Source organism: Ursus maritimus, unplaced genomic scaffold (assembly GCF_017311325.1).
Source record: "Ursus maritimus isolate PB19 unplaced genomic scaffold, ASM1731132v1 scaffold_3, whole genome shotgun sequence".
Classification (NCBI taxonomy): Eukaryota; Metazoa; Chordata; class Mammalia; order Carnivora; family Ursidae; genus Ursus; species Ursus maritimus.
Genome location: NW_024425563.1, coordinates 88,125,810 through 88,147,833, shown reverse-complemented (window position 1 = coordinate 88,147,833; position 22,024 = coordinate 88,125,810). Strand labels below are relative to the sequence as shown.

Sequence of the window (22,024 nt, the reverse complement as noted above, 5' to 3'; positions counted from 1 at the left end):
TTCTACAGCTGGATTAGCACAAAGGTTCGGTTGGAGACTCTTAAAATATATATCGAATCATGTCTTTACCCTGCTTGGTGCCCTCTAGGCTTCCCATCACACTTAGAATAAAATCCAAAAGCCTCATTCACTGAAATTTAGCAGGCCCTTTAAGACCTAGCCTTTGGATATATCTCCTCCCCATTCCTCACATGTGTCCCCTCTACCAAGTCTGGCTCAGAAGTCTCTGGCCTTGGGCCCTCTGCATTCGCTGTGCCCTCTCCGTGTGAGGTCTTCCTTCAGATTTACGCTTGATTCACTCCCATTTCATGCAGGTCTCTGCTCAGATGGCACTTCCTCAGAGAGACCATTCCCAGTTCCTTTCTGTCCCCCGCACTATGTCGTTCTGCCCTCTTACCCTGCTTCTTTCTCTCTCTCTCTTTTTTAAGGTAGAGCACTTCTCTCATCACATGGATGTGTATTACATCTTTGCTTGTTTCATTGCTTATTATCTCCCTCTCCCACGAGAACGTAAGGTGGGGGGTTATCCAGTCGACAGTGTTGACTGTGATGCCCAGCACATAGTAGGCAGTCAGTGAGTATTTGTGGAATGTCTAGTTTCGGCTTTGAGGTCTGGATCTCCTTATTTTGTATTTTATTTTCAAGTCTTTTGTGAAATCTGTTATTCAGTTCTCTAGAAGAGTTGTTACCACTTACCAGCCCCTTGCTTCTGAATCTCATTGTTTTCATACATTGTGTTATTGGCTGAATCTTTAGCCCACATGAGGATATTAAACTCCCCATTAAGGACTTTTATCTAGTAAATGAGAACCCCAAAGAAGCTTATATACTGGATTTTTCACTGTCTGAAATGTTGTCAGATCAACAAAACAGTCTTTTTTCTCTCTTATTTTCCCATCACATTTTATTTTCTTAGGTCACAGCACAAATGCATTTGACTTACACATGGAATACTGAACTTCTGAATGTCTGCAGTGAAATAAATGCCTATGGCATCATAAGACAGTTTTCTTAAATATGACATGACATTCCTTCTGTGATACATGTGGCATATTTTTATGTACATGCAAGTGAACAGTTAAGATTGAATAGTGCTTGATCTGTGACTTAAAAATAGTAAAAGAGGGGCACCCAGGTGGCTCAGTCAGTTAAGCATTCGACTCTTGATTTCAGCTCAGGTCATAATCAGGGTCGTAAGATCGAGCCCCGCATGGGGCTCTGTGCTGAACATGGAGCCTGCTTAAGATTCTCTCTCCCTCTGCCTCCCCTGCTCATGCGTGCTCTCTCTCTATAAAATAACAACAACAACAACAATAATAATAATAAACATAGTAGAAGAAAATTTCTTAACATTTTTCATTAAACTATGGAATTGACACAGTTGTTATCAAGAAGCATATTTCTAGGTCTGTACAGTAGTCTTATTTTAAGCAGTCTGCTGAGAAAAAGAAAGCTTTAATCAGTCTCAAAATACTTGTCTGTGTATCTGGTGCACATCATGTGATGGGGCTAATTTGAAATTTTCAAGAAACGAGTAATGCTGTTTCCACATACTTACACCCTTGTTAATGAAGAACTTGAGTGTAATTGCTGATACTAGATGGTTATTGACCTATAAAAACTGCAGTTTCATTTAGCTCAGTCTAATTCATTATCAATTACTAAATCAATGGTGAATAGTTGTAGATGATTAAGACTATGAATTAAGAGGAGGAATAAGAAAGCAAAACTAGATTATTGTAAACAGCTCACCAAGAAGCAAATTAGACTAGGGGCGCCTGGGTGGCTCAGTCGGTTAAGCGTCTGCCTTTGGCTCAAGTCATGATCCCAGGGTCCTGGGATGGAGCCCTGCATCAGAGCCTGCTTCTCCCTCTCCCTCTGCCTGCTGCTCCCCTTGCTTGTGCTCTCCCTCTCTCTCTCTCTGTAAATAAATAAATAAAATCTTTAAAAAAAAACCCCAAAAAACAAATTAGACTTGACACAGGCCCTAAAGGATAGTAGGGTTTAGAGATTTTAAAAGAGGGTTAAGACTGCCACTTCTGTCCATGATAAAATAATAGAGGCCGTATATTTCCTCTCATCTTAAACCATTAGCAAACTGAATGGAACAGTGGTTTTCAGCCATTAGATGACAGGTGGCATGGGTTCGTGATCCCTGAGAGAAGGAAAATGAAGTAATCCCTGAGATTGCCCAGCATGCTACCTGAAAAGAGTTTCTAGGTCATAGCAAAGGAGGGGTGAACCCAGAAAAGCAGAACAGGACACACAGAGTTCATGGAGGCCCAGGAAAACTAGAATTTGTGGGCGAAACACAACAGAGGAGGCAGCTTCACACACTGCTCCAGAGACCTGCAGGGGAGTCCCCTTGAGTACTGACGTGTGCATGCATGTGAGGACGCCGCCCAAGGCAGGGCAAAGAACCACCAGGAAGAATTAGACACAACTGTTCTTGGAGCTCACACAGGACCCAGAGTAGCTCAGATTTTTATCAAGTACATTAGAAGGACCTTGTAATACGCGAGATAATGCAGTGGACTTCTCAGAAGACTATTGTCTCAGTAGCGGCATCAGATTAGTTCTAGACTGAGGGCTGCTCTGGATCCACCCTAACACTGCTTAAAAGCAGTCCTCAAAAAGATCAGATTGAATCCAGTTAACAGCATCTGTTGTTTGAATAAAGTCAAGCAATATCAAAAGGAATACAACAAATTCCAGCATGCAAAAATATAAAAGTTCACAATGTTTGGTGTCCAATAAAAAATTACCAGGCATACAAAGAAGCAAGAAAAGACACCCTCACCAAGAGAAAAAATCAGTGGGAATAGACCTAGCTATGAAACAGATAGGTAATTAGCAAAGACATTACAGTAACTATTAAAAACATACTTCACATGTTTACTGGGCTGGAGGAAGATAAGGAGAGAAATGAATGATATAAAAGAGGCCCAAATCAAACTTCTAGAGGTGGAAGATACACTGTCTAAAATGAGAAATACAGCTGATAAGATTAATAGCAATTCTGCATAAAAACTTGAAGAAAACAGAAGAAGAGTAAATACTTCCCAGCGCACTCTAAAGGCCAGCACAACCCTGACACCAAAACCAGGGGGAAAAATTATAAAATACATAAAAATACCAATTCCCTATTAGTTTCCCCATGCTGAAATCCTTAAAATATACTAATAAATTCAGCTCAGCAATATATAAAAAGGAGAATACAGTATAACCAAGCAGGATTCATCCCAAGAATACAAAGATTGGTTTAACATATGAAAATCAATGAAATTTACCATGTTAATTTAAGATTAAAAAATGAAAAATTTGGGGCGCCTGGGTGGCACAGCGGTTAAGCGTCTGCCTTCGGCTCAGGGCGTGATCCCGGCGTTATGGGATCGAGCCCCACATCGGGCTCCTCCACTATGAGCCTGCTTCTTCCTCTCCCACTCCCCCTGCTGTGTTCCCTCCCTCGCTGGCTGTCTCTATCTCTGTCAAATAAATAAATAAAATCTTAAAAAAAAAAAAAAAGAAAAATTTGTGGTAGTTTCAATAGATGCAGAAAAGACATCTGACAGAACTTAACATTCATTCATGATGAAAACTCACAGTAGGTTAGGAACAGAAGGGAACTTCTCAGCCCGACAAAGGGCATCTATTAAACAAACAAACACCCCTAAAGGTGGCATCATATTTAATGAGATCAGAAGCAGGGTAAGATGTCTCTCATCGCTTCCAGTCAGCATTTTTACTGAAGGTCCTTTCCAGTACAGCAAGGCACTGAAAACTAAAAGGCAGATAGATAGAAATGAAGTAAATATTTGTAATACCATTGTCTATGTTGACAATCCTAAGGAATCTATTAAAAAGCTCCTAGAACTAAGAAGTGAGTTCAGCAAAGTTGGAGAATACAGGGTCAGTAAAACTCAATTGTATTTCTGCATACTAGCAATTGGAAACAAATTAAATATATACAAAGATAAACATCATTTATAACAACATGAGAATATTAAACACTGAAGGAATTACTTATTTTAAACTATGTGCAAGACCTGAACATTAAAAGCTACAAGACATTACTGGAAGAAATTAAAGAAGTTCTGAATAAATCAGCAGATAGACCATGCTCATGAATTGGAAATCTCAGTGTTGTTTTAGTGGTACGCCGCAAATTGACCTATAGACACCACCCAATTGTTATAAGAATCCAGACAGCCTTTTTCTGGGGCAGAGGTTTAACAAGATGACTGTAAAATGTATGTGGATATGCAAAGGACCTAAAAGAACCAGAACAATTTTGAGACAGAACAAAGTTTGAGGGGCGCCTGGGTGGCACAGCGGTTAAAGCGTCTGCCTTCAGCTCAGGGCGTGATCCCGGCGTTCCGGGATCGAGCCCCACATCAGGCTCCTCCGCTATGAGCCTGCTTCTTCCTCTCCCACTCCCCCTGCTTGTGTTCCCTCTCTCGCTGGCTGTCTCTATCTCTGTCAAATAAATAAATAAAATCTTTAAAAAAAAAAAAACTCACCAAGGTCTTTAAAAAAAAAAAAGAACAAAGTTTGAGGACTTACACCTTCTGATCTCAAGACAAAAAAACTCCAGTAAGCAAGGGACTGTGGTATTTGCATAAAGATAGACATATAGATCAATGGTACATAATAGTACAGAAATTGATCCATACATGTAAGCTCAAAAGATTTTTGACAGGGTAACTCAATGGTGAAGGTATAGTCTTTCCAACCAGTAGTACAGGGACAGTGAGATAACTATAGTCCAAAAAGTGAACCTTTACCTTTCATACCAAATACAAAAATTAATCTGAAATGGATCATAGACTTAAAGAGTTAAAACTGTAAAACTTCTAGAAGAATACCCCGGAGAAAATCTTAATGACTTGGGTTAGGTAAAGATTTTTTAGATAGGACACAAAAAGCATGAACCAAGAAAGAAAAAATAGATAAATTAGACTTTATCAAAGTACAGATTTTGCTCTTCAAAAGATACTTTTAGTAAAATGAAAAGCTGTACACCGAAATAAAATATTAGTAAAACATGTATGTGGTCCATTACCAGAACCAAATACATAAACAGATACAAACTATATAGAGAATTCTCACATTATATATGTGAAAAATACATAAACAAATTCACTAAGAAAATGGGCAAAATAATTCAACGGACACTTCATTGAAGAAGATGTGCAGATGAGGGGCGCCTGGGTGGCACAGCAGTTAAGCATCTGCCTTCGGCTCAGGGCGTGATCCCAGCGTTGTGGGATCGAGCCCCACATCGGGCTCCTCCGCTATGAGCCTGCTTCTTCCTCTCCCACTCCCCCTGCTGTGTTCCCTCTCTCACTGGCTGTCTCTCTCTCTGTAAAATAAATAAAATCTTTAAAAAAAAAAAAAAGAAGATGTGCAGATGAATACAAAGTACATAAAAGCTTCACACCATTAGTCATTAGAGAAATGAGAAGTAAAACCACGAGGTTTTTGACTACACATCCTCTAGATTGGCTAAAATTAAGGCCAACAATACCAAGTTTTGGCAAAGATGTGGAACAGTGGGAACTCTGATATATTAATGGTTGGAATGCAAAATGGTATGGCCATCTGGAAAATAGTGTTGTGGTTCTTAGAAACATGTAACATTGTGAGTCAGCTGTACTTCAACCAAAAAAAAAAAAAAAAAAAACGATAAACATGCTTTTACCATATGACCCGGCAGTTACATCCCAGAATGTTCCTGAAGAGAAATGGAATCATGTATCCACAGAAAGACATACGTGTAAATGCTTACAGCAGGATTATTCCTCCTAGCTAAAAACTGAAGAGAACCGGAACTGGAAAGAAAAATCATGGTTTCTCTGTGCAGTGGAATTCTACCCACCAATAAAAAGGAAAGAGCTGTTGATACATACTGTGACAGGCATGAATTTCAAAAGCATGTTGCTAAGTAAAAGAAGCTAGACACAGAAGAGCTAGCTATCTACTTCTGATTGTGTTTATATGACATTCTAGAAAAGGCAAAGAGTAAGAAAAGGAGGAACTATAAAAAGGCATGAAGGAACTTTCTGGGGTGGTAGAAATTTTCTGTCATGACTGGTGTGATTACACAAAGATACACATTTGTCAAAATTTCTCAAATTATACACTTCAGATTGGTGAATTTTGTATGCAAATTGTACCCCAGTAAAAACGATACCAAAAATTATAAAACACAAAAAGGAAAGTTGGGAAGGCATTTCAGCAGTGGCTAACAGTATGACCAAAAACAGAGAAAGGAGAGTACAGAAGCAAGTAATCTAATTAGCAGAATTACACGAATGATCTTGGGAGATGAATTTCATTTTGTAGTTAGAGTCATTAGTATGGATTCCTTGGACCAACTGTTAATTGGCTGGCGTGATGAAATAAGATTTTGTAATTTGTCCTCCAAGAAGATAATTTTAAATAAGGATAAAATTAGATCATTGCAGAATAAATCAATTTTCTTATCTACCCTGTTCTCTCTTTATTTAACAGAAGTCCACGTAATGCTTGATGGTCTGTTACCTCCTGACACCTATTTTAGATTTAATCCCGTAATGTGTGAAAACATACCTCTGGATGAAAGCCGAAATGAAAAGCTCAATCAGCTGCAGCTGGAAGGGTTGAAGTACATAGAAAGAAATGAAGAAAAAATGAAAAAACTTGCAAAAATATTAACTCAAGAAAAAACAACTCTGCAGAAAATTAATGATTGGATAAAACTAAAAACTGACATGTATGAAGGCCTTCCGTTCTTTTCAAAATTGTAATGAGGGTATGTGTATATTTTCATAAGCGAGGGCCTGATCAGAAGATCCAGTGAGTTCAGTAAGGACTTGTGGGGTTCAGCATGAGTTTACTTTGAAATACTGGCAAATCCTGGAAAAGTACGTGCTTGGACCAGCTTGCACGTACATACCACAGAGGGTATGCTTGGTTACAGAATTCATCCGGGAATTAGGCTTTTATATGTGAATAATTAACAGTGCTTTAGGAGTCTTACTATTGTGCTAGTTGGTTTTAGTAGATAATGCTGTTCTATTGTTTGATATTTGAAAATTTAATATATGTGCCAAACAAGAACTATTATCATCCCATACTTGGTATTTTTGCTTCAGTCACCATAATCATGTCGAACGTACTTGATACTGATTTTCCATCATGGGGAAAAGCGAATTTCTTCTTAAATTTCCATCACTTACGTTTTCACTAGCTATATGCTAGGATCCAAATGTTGACTTTTATTGGAATATCATCTAAACAGGTACAGAAAAATAGAATTTTCTCTATCAGAGGACTTTTACATTTGAAATATGAAAGAATCAGATGCAGTTCTAGTCAAGATGTATGTATTTCAGTCAACATGGTTTGGTTCAAAAAGATAGGTGAAGCTCCAATCAACCACTTTTCCCCCTGAAATTTCAAGATAATGCTGGGTGTTAACTTCTCTAGCTTATCATTCAGTGTTATAAAATTAATTTACTGAGAAGATATGTCTATCATTAACAAAAATAAACTATTGAAACAATATATTGTTAAAAGGCTAATGTCATTTTTAAATTTTTTTTATTGTTCGTATGAAATGTAGCTTCCCATCTCTTGTAAGCATTTGAATATACCTGCCAGCAGTGTGCTTAAAAAAATAAGTTTTATCTGATTAACTCCTTTAACTGGCTGGATTTCATGGAGTTTGTATATATACCAACCCAAATCATTGTTTATGCCAACCAAATTCATCTTCGCTTTGCTCTCTCTCTGTCTGCCATGTAAATCCTTACATCATGTGTAGATTTGTCAAGGAAAATGGGAAAAGGTAAATGCCTTTTGCTTTGTACATATCAACTAAAGCTAAACCCCACTGCCTAGATGATTCTATTGCTTCTTCGGAGTGTGAACTCATAGAGGCAGTGAGGCATGGTTCAGAGCACGGGGGGGAGCTCAGAGTCTGGGTGCTAATCTGACCTCTCAGGCAAAGTCCTGTTTGTGAGCTGGAGGAGGGGGACAGCCTCTCTGGGCTTTGGATATTTCATTTATAAAATGAGAAAAGCTAGTTCGAAAATTTTATTTACTCTTTTATGGCAATCCCGATTCCACCAGTGTACAAGCAAAAGATGGGAAAAGATGTGAAAATGAGTTTTCCGTCTACCAGTATTGAACTGGTAGAATATCTGCTCTTTCCAAAGAAGCAAAGAGGAAAAGTCATCTATTTTAGAAATAAAATGTAGTAAATTCTCCAACTCATCAGTTATATAAAAAAATAGAATAAAAATTGTTTTGATGCTCAGGCCTTTTGGAGTGTCTCAAAATTCTTATTTCCGTAATAAAGGCTATGCTGGCCGTGTTTCAGTTCTGTTCTCGCCGCAGATAGTATTTAGTAAAAATAGTACCTCAGATAGAGTTGTCCCTAGAGGCATATGGGCTGCATGGGATTTCCCCCAGAGGGTGGAGAGAGCCCGACCTGGGCTAAAATTACCCTGTGAGCCTTTTCTCCTCCCACACCACATTTCATCCAGAAGAAAGTAGTAGATGTCAAAGGAATCTTCTGAGAGGGAAGGAAGTCACAAAAAGCTCTGAGGGGACGGAGGGGAGGCTCAACACGATCTTGTTTCGGTGATGGAATAGATGGGCTCCCTCTGAGTTTCCCTGCCAGCAGCTACAGACAGCTGCCTTCCCCACATCCCCTTCCAGAGAGCTGCTAATTACTGAAGTGGCTAGGACCCCCGAAAGTTCGAGAGTTTGTTGGAAGGTCAAAATGTTACCTAATTCTAGGCACAGTTTTGAATATTTCACAAGTATCAGTGCTAGTAATGTGACTGAAAATACGGGTCTATAAGGTCCGAATGGCATGGCTTTTAGACACAGTGTTAAGTAAATATGAAAATACCAGCGGCTTCTAAAGATACTGTAAAATAGTCCTTTCAGATAACAAATACTGTGTATTTTTATGCAACTAGAACCACTTGTAAGAAAAATACAAAAAAATGGCAGTCAGAATGAATACTCAGAAATATTTTGCTTGTAATAAAACATTTCAGGCACAATAAAGTAATATTTACTGCAGTTTACATACGGGCACCTTATCATAAGGTCACTCTTACCCTAACGTGACGCAGCTCATCTCTGCTACAGCGGAAGTCAACTCTCCGACCTTCTTCTCTCTTGGCTGATCATTTCTCTCTTGAACAGTACAAAATTTACAAGTGTCCTCTGCCACCGCTTCTTTCTTAAATGGCACCTGAGTATGTCCCCGTGTCCCCGACCTGTTTCTTGAGCTCTTTTCACTGTCCAACAAAAGGTGAGCCGAGAACACCCCGCTCGGTGGTGTACCAGTTGTCAGTCATTCTTGTCCCCATGTGTACTTGAACCTGGTGATCTGAAGAACTGTGTAATTCACCTGAGATAACCCTCATTTTATAATGAAACCATACTTTTCACGCTCCAAAAGCAAAGTGGATTTCTTTCCAGGAAAGAACAGAAGTAAAGAACACTTCTGAAAGACGAGCGATTGCTACCACGTAGGTTATGGATTCTTCGTTGCAGTCTTTTTAAAGTAGGATAAGTTCTTTATGAGAGGAAAGTCTTGAAGATAGATAAATGGCCTTTTTAGTTTCCTTCAAACCCTATAATTCTGTGATAATTTATAAAAATAAACTGGTCAGATGAGTTAACAAGAAACAAGAAGTTAGGATACTATATTTTTTCTTGTTCATTGTGTAAGATTTAACTGATGTCTTTAGCAAACAGTTTTGTGCTTCTTGATAAACTTATGTATTTAAATCAGCTCGTTTTTCATTCCTGCCAGTAGATATTTCTCATTTTGGTAACCATTTTGTATTTTTAAAATATGTCAATGTGTGCCTTGAAATGGATTTATTGTTTAAAAATCTGATTGAAAAACCAACATTTATCCAGTATCAATAATTTTATTACAGCTAACGTTGGCAAAGTTGATTTAATTATGGTTCTATTTTTTACATTTAGGGAAATTTCATAGCTGTGGAATTAGAGAACCATAGATGTGTTTTGTTCAGTATTTTCACATCTATAGAGGAAACCTGAATATTTTTATGATTGCTAGTAGCTGATACCTAGTAAATGCCAAGCATTATACCAAAAGCTCTCATCAGGCTTCATTCTGTCCCTGTGAATCCTTGTACTATCCTTGTACTATAATCATTCCTGTTTTCCACCTAAGGAAACCAAGACGATTAGAAAGTTAAATAATAATGAAGTAAAAAAGAAAATGATAAATATTTTTAAGTTTTTCTTTTTTCTCTCTCAATTAGCCAGGGACAAAATTTAATTATTCCTTGTACAAACATACATCAACTGCCATCTTTATTCCAGGATGGACTTCACTCTTCACATCACCCATATTTGAAGATCGATTCTTATTTTACTTGAAGTGTCCTTTTTTCCTTTATTTTTAACAGTGTATTGAAGTATAATTTTCATACCAAAAATCATCCATTGTAACTGGATAATTAAAAACTTCTAGTAGGTCTATACAGTTCTGTAACCATCACCATAATCCAGTTGTAGGGCAGTTCCATCATTCCCCCACAAAAGTTGCCTCATGCTTGCTTGGAGTCATTCCCTGTTTCTGTCCCCAGCCCCAGACAACCACTGATCTTTCCCTCAGTAGAGATGTACCATTTCTGGATACTGCATACACATGGAATCGTGTGGTATGTAATCTTTTGACTCTGGCTTCTCTCCCTTAGCATGTTTTTGAGATTCATCCAGGTTGAGGCATGTATCAGTAGGTGGCTCCTTTTTATTGTTGAGTAGAATTCCATCGTATGGACACACCACATTTGTTAATCCACACACAAGTTGATGACCATTGGAATTGTCTTCAGTATTTACCTGTGATGAGTAAGGCTGCTCTGAAATTCACGGACAAGCCTCCCTGAGGACATACGTTGTCCTTTCTCGTGAACGGATGCCCAGAAGTTGGCAGTTGTTTGGTGTGTGTTTAACTTCTCAGCAAACAGCCAAGCAGTTTTCCAAAGTGTCTGAACCATTTTACGTCCCCCATCAGCCGGGGATGAGAGTTCCAGTTTCTTCACATCTTTACCAGACGTGGATGTTGTTTGTCTTTTGGTGATAGCCGTCCGAGGGCATCTGTAGCAGGATTCCACGGTGCTTTCAGTGTGCGGTCTTCTAATGACTGTTGATGGTGAGCATTTTTTACGTGCCTGTTAGCTATTTGTGTATCTTCTTTGGTTAAAATGTTCAAATCTTTTGCCTATTTTTCCTTTGATTTGTCCCTTCTTAGGGAGTTGTAAGAATTCTGTGTGTGTGGGTGTGGGTGTGTGTGTGTAGGGTATCCAGTTGTCCCAACATCATTTGTTGAAAAAAAAAAAAAATCCTCTCACCACTGAATTGCATCCGTACTTAGTCAAAAATCTGTCGTCCTTATACTCACGAGTCTGTTTCTGGACTCTGTTCCATCGATCTAGATGCTATTCCTATATCAGTACCGACCGCACTGTTCTGGTTACCATGGCCATATAATATAAATTTTGAAGGCAGAATATAATTCTAACAACTTGTTTCTTTTGAAAGTTATTTTAGCAGTTTGAGTTTCTTTGCATTTCCATATAAATGTTACAGTCAGCTTATGTAAACACATACACACAGGGACACACACACACTCGCTAGAATGTGATAGGGATTACATTGAATATATAGATAAAGTTGAGAGAACTGACATTTTAATACTGAGTCTTTCAGTGGTATCGGTCCTTTGAGGCATACAGTGAACACGGACTATCTCTCCATTTATTTGGATATTTAAAACATTGTTCCTCAGCAATGTTCTGTAGTTTTCAGTGTACAAATCTTGCACTCCTTTTGCAAAATTTATTTCTAACTTTCTGTTCATTTTGATGCACTTGTGAATGGAATTTTTTTTATTTCACTTTCTAATTGGTGCTAGTATGTAGAAATAGATACAATGATTGCAACTCTGGTGATAATGTGATTTTCCAGTTTGTGAATTACCAAACTAGTAATGAATGCCACAGTGACCTGGCCCATGAAATACGGACAGGGGGCTATAGATTGTAAAAAAATAATTGTAGTATTGTCATAGTGGTCTTACTGGTAATGCATGGTTGTGATAGTTCTGGGTTATTGCTATCTTTGGGCAGCGAACACATATTTTAAGGCGTTCAGTACTAATTGTGCAACAACATGTATGTATTAAATTTCACACATTACTGTATTATTTTGGCATAAAGGTATTTAGATCTCTAGGAATTTGGTTCATTTAGAACAAGTCAGATCCTGGAATTCTGGATCAGATGATATTTTCTTGTTGGCAGGCACCGAGTAACTTATCAGTTACTGAGTGACATTTGTGTTCTTACCTAAGATGGTTTGAATTTATATCTGATTAAATGTGTTAATTGGATTAGAGTTCAGTCTCAATCAGTAAAAACATGAATTACAGGCTATTTTAGAGAAGAACAGCATATTAGGTGCTCAATACATTTATTTGTTAGATTAAGAATTTAGGAGTAAAAGCCCACGCTTTCCATGTTTCCATATGTATTCATTATGGATTCCTGCACCGAATTCATAATTAACGAAACAACATTTTGACACAGGCTGAGCAATTGTGAACCATCAAGTGTAGAGTTCCTGAATTGTACAAATTTAAACAGGAGTCCATCTTGAATTTAAAATATGACACAAAACTGGGGCACCTGGGTGGGTCAGTCAGTTGAGCAACTCTCTCTCAGGGTTGTGAGATCAAGCCCCTTGTTGGGCTCTGCACTGGGCGTGGAGCCTGCTTAAATTTCTCTCTCTATCCCTCCCTCTGTCCCTCCCCCCTCCCTGTCTAAAAACTAAATAAAATATGGCACAATAAACATGAAAGCTTATCTCATGCCCTGTGAATTTATGAAAATATACTCTTATTATTTCTCTACCAGTTAACAGGACAACAAATAAGGCATGTTTCTGGTGGTAGAACATTGCCATTTGCCTTATTATTTTCGTTTTTTTTCCTGAGGCTGCCCTAATTTACCTTTATTTCTTCCAATGTACATTATTCGACAAAGTCCTGGTCCTTGTGAATGGCCTCCATTAAATGCATAAACTCCCACTTCGCTAGCTTTATGCCTCAGAGCCGGAACATTGGCATGCTTGGTGCGTGCCAGGAGCTGAGCTGAGCAAGTGCCCCGTGTCAGCACGCTGAATCCTCCCAGTGAGCCTGTGAGGTCAAGATCATCATCATCCCTCCCTTAGCAAGAAGAAGTTGTGCAACACATCACAGCTAGGAAGTGGGAGAGCTGAGATGCGTCCATTCTCTTACCCACAACTCTTTTCCATCCCTCTTTCCTAGAATGTCCTTTCCTGAAATGTTGCAAAGTGACTTCATACCCCCGCTTACTAAACCGAATCTAACCTCTTGGGTTTAGTCAGTGAAGGTGTGTAATCCCAGCATCAAATCACGTGCACAGTTCTTATGTCCTTGTCTACCGCAGTGGTTCTCTGCTCGGAGCGGGATTACCCATATCCCTGAAAATGCAAGGGAGTGAGGTGAGATTGTCTGGGGGACCATCAGCATTTGGTACCCAGGGGAGTCCGAGACGGTGACTGTTATGCTGTGGACCGGGCACACAGGAAAGCCCCTCATAATGAAGAACTCTCCCACCCAAAATACCAACATCACTCCCGTTCCAGAAGCTGTGAGCTGCTTATCCACAAAGCACAAATAAGGAATTTCTTCCCCAAGAAATTGAGGATCTACTTGCACCAGAGTTAGGATGCCTGCATCACTTTCAAAATTCCATTTCTAGTTCATCCCAACAGGAATTCTTGTTGCACTCATTGCTCTCTGTTCTTCCTTTTTTTTTTTTTTTTTTTTTTTGCCAAGTTTAATTACAACTGTGAACTGTTCACTTAATCTCACTTTTTTGGACCAAATCTATGGCAGTTGCTCTTTTCAGGACTAGGAAATAGAAAGGAGGGAGGTCACATTAAAAAACAGTTTGTTCTGTTCCTGGCAGGAGCTATCTACCATCCAAAAAGATTCACAGAGTACAGATGTCCCTGGACTAAAATGCATGCGCTGGTCCAAGGGTTTGATAAATGCGTCTCTCTCAGAAGTCACACTGATTGCCTTGTTCATTACAACCTTTATCCAACTGAGGCAAGTGGTTTGAAATTCATCACACCCCACAGAGAGGTATTATTAGTTTGGGCAATTCGTTTGCTGAAAATAAAGTATTGACTGGAATGTTGACTTACCTTCATGATAAAAATCATTAGCTTAATTCAGATTCATTCCTCACCTCTAGACAATACAGGTTGAGATATATTTTAAAGATTTCAGTCTGATTAATATGAACAGGTTACATGGTCCAAAATGGTTGAGAGTTCCAGTAATAATTGTAGCTGACATTTACGGCCATTCAGTGCTGTCACCATGAGCTTGTGAGGTCAGTGCTATCATTATGCCTGTTTTATACAAACATGAGATCATGATGATGGTGAGAAAAGTCTATTTCTTGACTGCTGCTGAGTTCAGACTCTGTATCCTCCCCCAAAGAAAAGCAAGTAAACTTCTCATTACCAACGGGAAGTTAAAGACATTGTGTGAACATGGGTGATACCAGTCTTTTTAAAGTTATATCTAAAATAAATACTGTAATATCCTCTCACATATTTTATTCTAATCAAAGGCACATCACATTGAAATGCCTGATTTGTATTATTTAGGCAATTTTCAAGGATCAAACCAAGATAAATGTACTATCTTACAGAAGAATAAAGAAGTATAACAAGTACTACTTGGTAGCACTCTTTTATCATATACAACTACTGAGTGTTTGTAAAAGACAGAGTGATGAACAGCGATCCCAAAGTCCATCCAATTATCTGAGAAGAAAGCTATGTCATCTTAGCTTATGTTAATTACATTACATCGTATTCCCAACACACCTTGCTCCAAAATAGTATTTAATGCAGCATTTTAATTAAATTACTTATGAAAATAATTTAGAAAGAACTGTGAATGCAATTAAAAATAACCCACACCTTGACCAAACAGAACAGAATATTAAAAAAAAAATCACCAAATGTTCTACGCCAAATACACAATCTTTGGGATTCATATAGGAAACTTGCAAAAGAAAATGTCTTATCATTCTTCTTACGTTTCGTACAATTGGACCACATTTTTAAAAACAAATGTTCTAGGGTAACAAACAGCCATTGTGCTTTTGTGTTCGTGGTAACATGCATGAACAATCTAAGGAATTCTCGAAAGACGCAAATTTAAAACGTTAGGCAAAACAAGTGTAACTCCACACCTCTCCCTGTTTTTCAAATTTGTTCTTAAAAACACAAGTTTTTAAAATAATACTAGAAATAAGAACCATTTAAAAATCATGAGTTTTTTTCTGTGTCTCAGTTGTTAAAGCCACATTCTTGTCCATCACAGGTGCTGTTGTTCTGCTAATTTTGAATGCACCTTTGGTATCAGGATACGAATAATCCATACATATCTAAACATGCCCTTCGGCGTCCGATTCCGGTGTTGAATTCTGTGAAAAGTGCCCAGTGCTGACCTTCAAAAACTGTAGAAGTATTGGACTTTAGACCATGTTGATGCAAATATTTGTTTATGCATACAGAAGAAGGAAATACGTGCCTCAAAGGATCTGACGAAGTTTCGATAGTATAGAATTATGTGATATAGGGGCGCCTGGGTGGCACAGCGGTTAAGCGTCTGCCTTCGGCTCAGGGCGTGATCCCGGCGTTATGGGATCGAGCCCCACATCAGGCTCTTCCGCTATGAGCCTGCTTCTTCCTCTCCCACTCCCCCTGCTTGTGTTCCCTCTCTCGCTGGCTGTCTCTATCTCTGTCAAATAAATAAAATCTTTAAAAAAAAAAAAAAGAATTATGTGATATAGGCTTACATCATTCTTATTTTGTGAGCCTGGGTAAGTGCCTATGTCCTGATCTTCAGACTCAGTGTCCTTGAGTGTTGGCAAGAGCGTGTGGAAAACTACCGATCCATCCAGCTCGCCATCCACAAATGGATTCATCAGCTCAACTCCGGCTCTCTTTAGACTAATTTTCATAGCCAGAGTTACATTTTTAAAAACAAGTATCTTATATGCCCTGCAATCATCTGAGAATATCTGCAAGCGTCGTGATTACAATCTTAAAACATGTAAGTAAAGCTATGACGTGCTTCTGTTTCAAGCATGAAAGGGAAAGGAAGGAACGTTCTCATGGTTAGGTAGCGTAATTGAAATAAGGTCGCTTTCTTTATTTTTAACTAATTACATTATGTATTCCCAACTCAACTTATCATGTGTTTCTCTTACAAATTACCTCACAGCTTCCAGAACCCTGCTGGGTCCATTATAGGTCCTTAATAGTTTTCTTAAGTTAGGCTTAACTGAATGATCTGCCTTCAACCATTGTGGGGATTTGGGAAAAATAAAAATGCTTTTAACAGTACTTTCTGAGGCGGTTTACTTTTAAAATCTGAAAATGGGGCTGCTGTTTCCTGTGCTGGTAGGTAGATTGGTGGCTGGCATCATTTTCCTCAGGGTGAGTGGGACCCTTTCCAGACAATAGAAATTGCACGGATTACAAAGCCTGTCATTTCCTCTCACCTACAGCCTGAGGTGAACATTGCTTCTGCCGTCTGTGCGTCTGTGCGGGTCTCTTATCTTGACAGGGGCTCAAATGCAACCCTTCTGGGCACAGAGAAAGGGTGTTTGTTTGTTTGTTTGTTTGTTTGTTTGTTTGAAACGTGAGCTTTTATCTACCCCTTTCTGATCGGTGTCTGCTCACCCTAAAACCATGTTTCTGTTCCTCATCACTGCCCCCTCACATGGGGTCTTTGTCACTTTTTCAATTGAGTCTTTTTAAGGGGCTGCCTCCATCCTTAAAGCTACATCTTATTTTAGTAAATTTATGGGTGAGGCACTCTGTACCTTCAATGAATGCAAAGTGTAGTAATACATTTGTACACATTTATTTATAGTTGCGTACAGCGTTTATATACTTTCCCAAACACCTTCAAATATACTTCTTCATCTTATTCCAACAACTGTGTTGTGGGTTTGGCAAGGCCAGCATTGTTACCTGCAAGGACTGTATGAAAGGCGCATCACCAACAAATCCGAAGGCCTGCATGACCTCACCCTGTTAAATATGATGGCTTGAGCCAGTGGATTCCCAGCCTAAGACTCGTTCCACTGCTTTGCAAATAGTAGCTGGGGGTGGGGAGAGCGGATACAATTAATAGGTTTTGGTTGTGATGGTGACTATCCTTTCCCAGCATCACACAAGAGTTGTACTTCTGTGAGATTTGCTTTTGTTTTTCTAAAATGGGAATATGTCATGATCTAAATGACATTTGTTAAGTGCCCTTTTGCATCATTAACTTTAACTCTTCTTTTTTTTAAAGATTGATTGATTGATTGATTGATTGATTGATTTTAGAGAAAGAGTGAGAATGCAGGGGGTGGCAGGGGAGAGGGAAAGAGAGAATCCTCAAGCAGACTCCCGAGGAGAAGGGAGCCTGATGTAGGGCTCCATCTCACGACCCTGAGATCAAGACCTGAGCTGAAATCAAGAGTTGGACGCTTAACTGACTGAGCCACCCAGGTGTCCCTTTTAACTCTATCTCTTGATGAGAGTTCAGTATATTAAGGAATTTGTCCTAGAAGATTCTAGAAAGATCTGGATGTCAGAAAAATAATACAGTGAGTGATAGCCTACACACTTTGCAAGTATACCAATGGAACAAGATTGGTGCGATGTCAAGATTTCCATCTAGTTTCTCCAAAGTCCCTTGTCCTAGTCCGTGGGAGGTAATAGGTTTTGTGTGAAGACGAAGGTATTTGTTTTACGTACGTACGTGTGTATGTAGGCTCCATGCCCAGTTGGAGCCCCATGCAGGACTTGAACTCACAACCCTGAGATCAAGACCTGGGCTGACATCAAGAGTCAGATGCTTAACTCACTGAGCCACCCAGGTGCCCTGAGATGAACGTCTTCATTGCAACTTGAATGGGTTCCATGCGGCCTTAGCCAAGTTCCTCAGTTTCCTCACCTGAAAAATGCAGAGTGTTGTGAGCACTAAGAATAATGTAAGTCAAAGTACCTGAATATAGCAGGTGCTTAATCGGTAATTGCTATTCTTTTTGTGTCCTGGGAAATTAAGGTACTGAAGGAAACTACATTAAATTGATAATTTTTTCTGAAATATATAGTTCTAACATCAAAGTGTGTGTTTCTCAAACACAGTGTCATAGATAAAAGTTATACAACACTCTTCCCCTCCAGTCCTTGTAAGGATGGTGGAATCACTTGATAGGACCTCTTTTTATTTTTCTGCATTATCTTTTATTATTCTGTTAAATTGTATCATATGTTGCATTGCTAAACACATTAATACTGTTATACTTAGTATCATACTTTGGAGATAAAAATCGAGGATACAAATCGTCTTGTTGCACATGAATTACTACATTCCCTGTTATTTGATTCCAAATGATTTTAAACGATTTTCTGAAATTGATTTTATTTTATTTTATTTTATTTTTTTAAGACATGGAGAGTCTTTTTTTTTTTTTAAGATTTTATTTATTTACTTGACAGAGAGAGAGACAGCCAGCGAGAGAGGGAACACAAGCAGGGGGAATGGGAGAGGAAGAAGCAGGCTCCCAGCGGAGAAGCCTGATGCGGGACTCGATTCCAGAACGCCGGGATCACGCCCTGAGCCGAAGGCAGACGCTTAACGACTGAGCCACCCAGGTGTCCCTGAAATTGATTTTAAAATAAAACAACAGGGGTACCTGGGTGGCACAGTCATTTAGGCATCTTACTCTTGGTTTCAGAGGCTCAGGTTGCGATCTCATGGTCATGAAATCGAGTCCCATGTTAGGCTCTGTGCTCAGCGTGGAGTCGGGTTGAGATTCTCTCTCCCTCTGCCCCTCCCCCTGCTCGCTCTCTCTCTTTCTCTCTCAAATAAATACATCTTTAAAAAGTAAAATAAAGTAAAATAACAACAAAATAAAATAACAAGCATAAAAACTGTAGACCCTATATGTTTTATTTTTGCCTAAGATGATACTTAAAGATATTCAGTGAAGAAACGCAGCGTGGGCCTTCCTGTTGTTCCCACCTCAGATCCTGACTGTGGAGTCCACTCCCTTCGCACAGAGACGACTCCTTCAAGAAATGTAGAAGAGGGAGTTTAGTCCAGGTTACGGAGCAGGAATTGTGGCAGGCAGGGAAGGAACAGTTTCAGAGAATACGTCGGGTTTTGTTGTCCTAGGCCCCAGGGATTTAATCTTCCTCTGTAGCTGAGGAAAGATGTTTTTTTGGTGCTATCTTTGTGCTTAATGTGTTGTTTTTGTCTTTTAAGATTTTATTTACTTAGAGAGAGAGAGAGAGAGAGACAGCTCGGGCCAGGGGAGGGAGGCGCAGAGGGAGAAGCAGACTCCCCACTGACCAAGGAGCCCTATTCGGGGCTTGATCCCAGGACCCTGAGAGCATGAGCTGAGCTGAAGTCAGACGCTTAACCGACTGAGTCACCCAGGCACCCACCCCCTTTCTGTGTTTTTAAACTTTTATTTAGCCGAGTGTCCTCATTGTTCCCCACGGCACACACTCCTCCTCCCCTTGGCATACACACACCACGGTCCCAAAGGCCTGTAAGTTCTCCGTGCTGATGGTTCATTTGTTCATTGAGCGAATATTTACCAAACACCTAGTATGTGACAGATGCAGTCAAGAAATTATAATAAAACAGGCAGAGTGAAGAAAGCACCAAAGTACCAGGCCTTGTGCATCTAAAAGAGAGTTTCTCAGCCTTTAACGCTGTCACTATGGGAAGCTTTGCAGTTTTATCAATGGTTTTCCCAGTGGGACCTCTCCTTTGGAACTGTGTTCCTGGGCCAGTGCATGTGTGGCTGTGGATATAATTTCGGTTCTTTATATACATAATGCGTTCTGTGTCTATAAAACATGTAATTTCTATTGTATGGAAAATAGGTAATTTCTGGGATATATGCATATGTTTAATTTTATACAATTAATTTCTTTACTAATACTGTAGTGGAAATAACTGAGACTTTGGAACAAAACAAGCAAGTTCAAATACATGACCTTTCAGGAAGTGATGAACTCTTCCAAGGCTCAGTTCTGTCACCTGTAAGACCGGATTAACAATGGACAGTCCTACGGTTGTGAGGATTTATTTCTTTAATTCATCCAAAATGGTATCCGTGACATTGAACACCTATCTTCCTGGACATTTAAAAAAATTAAGGCTCAATCATACTGCTTTTTAATCAGAAATACCTTCCCTATCACAGACAGTTTGTACACATTTACACAGAAGCATGCGGTGATGAGCAAAAGTGCATCCAAGTATTCAGCACGTGGGCTTCTTGTTTCTGCCTTTAAGTTTTTCCATTTCAAAATACCACGCATTTCCAAAGACAATCACTAACGGGCCGAATGTCCAGGAGTTCTTTGGGCAAGCACGTAGTCTGCCTCACCGATACGTGTTTCCTGTAGTGTAGCCTCAGATGGCTGTGCTGCGTTCTATTTCTGGACCATCTTTCGAAGGTCACCAGAATGCAGAGGCCCCTCTCACCTCAGGGCGCACAGTCATGGGGCACACTATCCCTGGGCTTTGGAGTAAGAATGTGAGCTGCTTTAGCTCCGAGTTTCAGTGCCAAGGCCGAGCAATGGCCAGGAGCGACCACGTGCCATGGTCTGGTCTAGGGCATGACAGTAGAGAAGGGAAGGAAAAGAAAAATGAGAAAAGAGATCAAGGTGTTTTTTTTTTTCATTGACTTACATTTTTAAACATTTTAATTCCACGGTAATTAATATACAGTGTTATATTAGTTTCAGGTGCACAATATAGTGATTCACAGTCCATATATTACTCAGTGCTCATCAAGATAAGTTTAATAATTCAGTTTAATTCTAAATTTAATTAATCCCCTTCACCTAGTTCACCCATCACCCCACCCAGCTCCCCTCTGGTAACCATGTGTTTGTTCTCTATAGTTAAGAGTCGGTTTTTTGGTTTGTCTCTCTCTCTCTTATTTTTTCCCTTTGCTCACTTGTTTGATTTCTTAAATTCCACACATGAGTGAAATCATATGGTATTTGTCTTTCTCTGACTTATTTTGCTTAGTATTAAATTCTCTAGCTCCAACCACGTTGTTGCAAATGGCAAGATTTCATTCTTTTACATGGCTGAGTAATATTCCTATGTGTAAATATGTGTAAATATGCATTTACACATATGTATTACCACGTCTTCTTTTTTATTTTATTATTTTTTTTTATTTTAAAGATTTGTATTTATTTATTTGTCAGAAAGAGAGAGCGCACAAGCAGCGGAAGTGGCAGGTAGAGGGAGAAGCAGGCTCCCTGATGAGCAGGGAGCCCGATGCGGAACTCGATCCCAGGACCCTGGGATCATGACCTGAGCCGAAGGCAGACGCTTAACCAGCTGAGTCACCCAGGCGTCCCAATACCACATCTTCTTTATCCATTCCTCAATTGATGGGCACTGGGGCAGCTTCCATATCTTGGCTATTGTACATAATGCTGCTATAAACATTGGGGTACATGTGTCCCTTTGAATTAGTATTTTTATATTCTTTGGGTAAATACCCAGTAATGGGATTATTGGATAGTTCTATTTTGAACTTCTTGAGGAACCTCCATACTGTTTTCCACAGCGGCCGCACCAGTTTGCATTCCCACCAACAGTGCAAGAGGGTTTCCCTTTCTCCACATCCTCACCAACACCTGTTGTTTCTTGTGTTTTTTATTTTAGCCATTCTGACAGGTGTGAGGGGAAATGTAATAGTTCTGATTTGTGTTTCCCTGATGGTCAAGTGGTGATGATGAGCATCTTTTCATGTCTGTTGGGCATCTGTATGTCTTTGGAGAAATGTCTGTTCATGTCTTCTGCCCATTTTTTAATTGGATT

The 22,024-nt window shown here is 39.3% G+C and overlaps 1 protein-coding gene across 3 annotated transcripts in view; it reads left to right on the top strand.

The window, feature by feature from the left end:
* Window positions 1-7,548, top strand: part of PNPLA8 (patatin like phospholipase domain containing 8) — a 45,838-nt gene extending 38,290 nt beyond the window's left edge. For all 3 annotated transcript variants that reach the window (XM_040644403.1, XM_040644402.1, XM_040644405.1), the window contains exon 10: window positions 6,514-7,548. In XM_040644403.1, the coding sequence (XP_040500337.1) occupies window positions 6,514-6,788 (275 nt within the window). In that variant the 3' untranslated portion in view covers window positions 6,789-7,548. The remainder of the gene's footprint in view (window positions 1-6,513) is intronic.
* The last annotated feature ends 14,476 nt before the right edge of the window (window positions 7,549-22,024 follow it).